At 33.2% G+C, this 4619-nt stretch overlaps 1 protein-coding gene across 3 annotated transcripts in view; it reads right to left on the reverse strand.

The window, feature by feature from the left end:
- Window positions 1-1724: 1724 nt before the first annotated feature.
- osbpl10b (oxysterol binding protein-like 10b) overlaps window positions 1725-4619 on the reverse strand; it is a 61254-nt gene continuing 58359 nt past the window's right edge. For all 3 annotated transcript variants that reach the window (XM_016292552.1, XM_016292551.1, XM_016292549.1), the window contains 2 exons: window positions 3001-3154; window positions 1725-1957 (listed from right to left, as the gene is read on the reverse strand). In XM_016292552.1, coding sequence (XP_016148038.1) covers window positions 1913-1957; window positions 3001-3154 — 199 coding nt within the window. In that variant the 3' untranslated portion in view covers window positions 1725-1912. The remainder of the gene's footprint in view (window positions 1958-3000; window positions 3155-4619) is intronic.

Genomic DNA, 4619 nt, shown 5'->3' on the forward strand with positions numbered 1-4619 from the left:
CTTATCCATGTTTGATCTCTCACATCTTTTTTTTTTCCCCACCCATTTTGTCTAGGATCCTATTGTTAATAGAAAGTGAAATCATCTCCAGCTTTAAGTCATTGGTGTTTTTCGATAGGTGTCCTCTAGGCGGCAGCTCTAGCACATTACATCGTTGTATTTGTAGTTCAAGCATTAAAAAAAAAAAATCCTTCACTATTCTGAAAAATGTATATTTCTCAAAAAATTGTACTGGTAAAACATCTACTATAGTATAACGAAATATGTGATTTTCATGTTTTTAGAATTTTAGTCGATACAATTACGTTAATACCCTTTAATGGAGAAATGTTTTTTACAACCACAGTATAATTGTGGGCAAATGATGGCATGTAAAAATGTTGAATTGGCTTTCATATAGCTGAAATCTGGGTTTATGAGATCTACTTTAATAATCTATTATGTGTGTGTGCTGATGGCCAGTGTTATGATCAAAACTGTTCACTGGCACAGAGACCAGTGCAGCTTTAATACACCATTATCCGTCTCAGTCAGACGCTCGAAGGCACTCATCTTCATTCAGTCGAGACACTTTGTGCCTAATACGGAAGTTACAAAAGGAGCAAGTTATGTAACTGGTTGTGGTTCAGCTGGTTTTAAAAATATTACACATTTGTCCTAGTTATGAAAATACTGAGGGGGAAGCTGATTAGTGATATCTGAATTTGTGGCTTTACTCTTACATAACCTGATTTAGATGCTCAAAATCAAGCCAGTTAACCGACAACAGCTCTTTACTACATTAGCAATGGAATGCATTTCACTTTCTACTAAAGCGGTGTACATTAAGCATTTAAAGGCACAAATAATTTTTTGTAAGAATTGTTACAAATGATTATCTAACATAAAATGAACCATAGCTAGTGTTAAACATCAAATGTCTGTATACAACACTGGCATTATTTTGTATATTTAACCACATGATTACATTCATCTATTGCTCAAGAATCAAATATTTTTCTTTATGGGAAATGTATGTTTCAATAACCAACATTTGGTCTCAAACTAACTTGTCTCTTGAAAAAGCCCAATGTTGTCTACATGGGTGACCCTGTTAATTAATATATGATGTTTACATGTATATTTGGACATTTAACATTTATTTGAAAAATTACAAATAATTGAAACTAAGACAAACCCCAAAAATAGCCTAATCTGAACTATTTTCAAGGACTGTTTGTTGAGAGAAAAAAATAGGCTGTATTTTGCACCTCATTAAAACAACTAGCATTCAATACAATGTGCATTTTTTATTTTAAAAATACCAACTTGGATTTAATGAAAAGTGAAGTGACTAAAATGCATGCATATCCCTGACCTTACTAAATCATCATGAGGGAAAAATGCATTTGCACATGATTTTAAAATCTATTCCTTTAAATATCCATTTTATTCTTTCTTCAAGAAGTTCAACTGAGGCACAATACTGTCCTCATGGTAAGATTGATTTAGTCATTCAAATAAAATGGTAAGAACATGAGAGGTGAGCTCTATTGAACATGAATACATCACTGCTCTCGAATACCCAGAATGCATCAATATCTGCCTTTACGGTGTTCTAAAATAACAGTTATATAACATTTATACTCTGATACAGATGCTACATCTCTCCTGTGTGAAAAATCACTTTACTCTGTATTGATTACCAGATCAAATCTTCATTATCCAGAGGGGCTTTTGAGGTCTTTTTTTTTTTACCACCGAGTTCATTTTTTGTTTTTGGCACCTTTCATTCTCCGTGAGAGGAGTTGGAGAAATGGATCAATGTCTTTTCCTGCTGCTTGAGTCCCATTGGTCGGCCAGCCCCTCGCTCACATCCGCAGGGCTGAAGGTTTGAGACGGACCCAAATCATGTGGCTCCAGCTTGACTTCATCACTTCGTCTTCCACAGAGAATTGTGGTACACCCATCCGTCCCCCTGCAGCCAATTTAATGACAGAAACAAATAATAGACATGCTAGATCTGATACGAGAACCAATATCCTGCATGACTCTGAAGCTAATCATGAAAGACAGGACAGTGAAGGGAAATTAATAATATTTGGCCCCATTGTAAATACATTGACATGACGCATAATGTTCCATAAAATGCTAAATTGAATATATATACAGTGGGGCAAAAAAGTATTTAGTCAGCCACCAATCAAATCGATAAATCGTGATTAATCGCATCCAAAATAAAAGTTTGTGTATACATATTATACGTATATTATAAAAATACACACACCTACATGTATATATTTAGGAAATATTTACATGTACTGTATATGACGTACTTTTCCAGAGCGATTAGTCACATGTAGAAATATATATTACATATATTTCTTAAATATATACACGTATGTGTGCATTTACTGAATATATACATATAAATATACATATGTATTATTTTGGATGCGATTAATCGATTTGACAGCACTAATACACACACACACACACAGTATATATGCATATATATATATAATTATTTTTTCAAGAAATTGTCTTTTATTCAGAAAGTCTATTTTCAATAACTTTTTTTGTGAAATTTCTATTCATCAAAAATTCTTGAAAAATATTAAAAAAAAATTAGTTAAAAGCAATATTTTCATTTTAAAATAATATATTTATAAAAATATTTCTTAATATTACTTTTTTTTTTTTTTACTGTATCTGTGATCATGCAGCCTTGATGAGCTTCAGACTTCCAACACACGGAAATGTCTTGCAGCTCTAAACTTTTGAATGGTTAAACTTTTATTTTTATCAAGTTTGGTCAAATTTTTTGGCATCTCATTAAAAACACACCTGATTGAGGTCTGGTGAACTGAAACCATCTAAATATAAAGGGGTTTTATTAACAAATGTAGTTTTGCTCATCCCTAGGAAAATGAAAAATGGTATGTTTATGCGCAAACGAAGGTTTGGAGACTGCAAGTCTTCATGAAGTATGCTATTTAGTATAGGATTAGAAAGCCTCACCTCTTTAATGAAGTACTTGGGTTTCCAGGTGGTGCTGCTGGCTGTTCTCTGCTTCCCTTCTCTTCTCTGCTTCTCCTCCAACTGGTGTTTGTGTTCAGAGGCCGCATCTATGTCTCCGGCCTTCAGTGCCGCTGTCACATGCTGCCACAGCCTCCTGTCAATCATTGTCACCAGACAGGATAAGGACACGAGAAATGCTTGATTCACTGACCGTCGCATGAATACTGCACACAGTCGGTCAGTCTGGAAAGAATCATGCTTAAAAGATGTCTGGCTGATATGACTCTACGATTTTTTTCATGCTTGTATATGGTTGTGGAATAACACACCTCAGATAAAATTGACCCTAAATTGCACCTGAAAACTACTGCCACCATGGCAAATAAAAATACAAAATGTATTTCAAACATATGCTAAATGTTGTAAGCAGCATAGCTTAGGAATTTTTTTTACATACTTAAAACATAATTTAATAATTGCGTATATGATATAAATTGTACTTCAAAGAGCAAGAAATGTAATTTTCAAATGTAATAATAAATTTGCCATTTTAAATTTTGGACAATATAAATAATTTTGGATTAAAAATATTTTGATGAAAAATGGCCAAGGGTGGACAAAAAAAAAAGTATGATGAAATATAAATAACAAAATTAACTGAACTCGTGCGATGGTCAGTATAAAAAAGTGAAATATATATTTATGCAAAATATTTTTAAATATATAACAAGCAATATATATTTGCCTGTTATGGGATATTTTGAAATATACTTAAAATATATTGAAAATGTATTTTTGCAATATGGGCAATGACTTTTGTTTCTTGAGCAGAATAAGCTGCAAAAAAGTCAAGGCAAAATGTCTAGCCATATTGATCAGGATAAGAAAAGCAACCTCAGATGATGAATCAGCCAAATCTTTTATTAAATTAAACCCCAAACCTTTCGAGGATCAATAGATCCACATTTTTCACATGCATAGCACTGCTTCCATGCACCTCTCTGCCGCTCTGTCTCTTCTTTTGATTGCATTACGCTTGTGTGGTAACACCAGGCTGAGAGCATTAGACTACTCTGATGGGCTCTGTCCTGTTCGGCTGGATCTCTCCTCCACAATAAGCCAATAAGCAGCATTAGAGATTATTAAGTGAAGCCTGCAGCTCGCTCAGGGCCAGAGCGGTGCATGAGGGTCACAAGTATTTTAGAAGAGCTCTAGAGGGGCAGGATTTAGCTAAAATGCAGGATGCTCACTCACCATGGTATTATCTGGATCACTGAGCTCTGATCTTTTACACTCGTTATTTATTAGTATTGTCTGAGTGCCTAAAAGTAAGGTTTCACTATGCTTCCATTTGAAGCGTAATGAAAATAGACAGTAATGGACTTGTGTACAAGATGAATAAAACAAAGTAACTCTACATAAATACACATTATTTATATAAATGTATTTTAGCAAGTCTGACAATCAGACCATTTTGGCCTTTTTGACACTAGACCCAAATGGCTGCAAAAAATAAATAATTTTTAAAGATGTAAAAAATAATATATATATATATATATATATATATATATATATATATATATATATATATATATAAAAAAAAAAAAAGAAAGAATAAA

The sequence above is a fragment of the Sinocyclocheilus grahami genome, unplaced genomic scaffold, assembly GCF_001515645.1.
Source record: "Sinocyclocheilus grahami isolate Dianchi unplaced genomic scaffold, SAMN03320097.WGS_v1.1 scaffold288.1, whole genome shotgun sequence".
Taxonomy (NCBI): domain Eukaryota; kingdom Metazoa; phylum Chordata; class Actinopteri; order Cypriniformes; family Cyprinidae; genus Sinocyclocheilus; species Sinocyclocheilus grahami.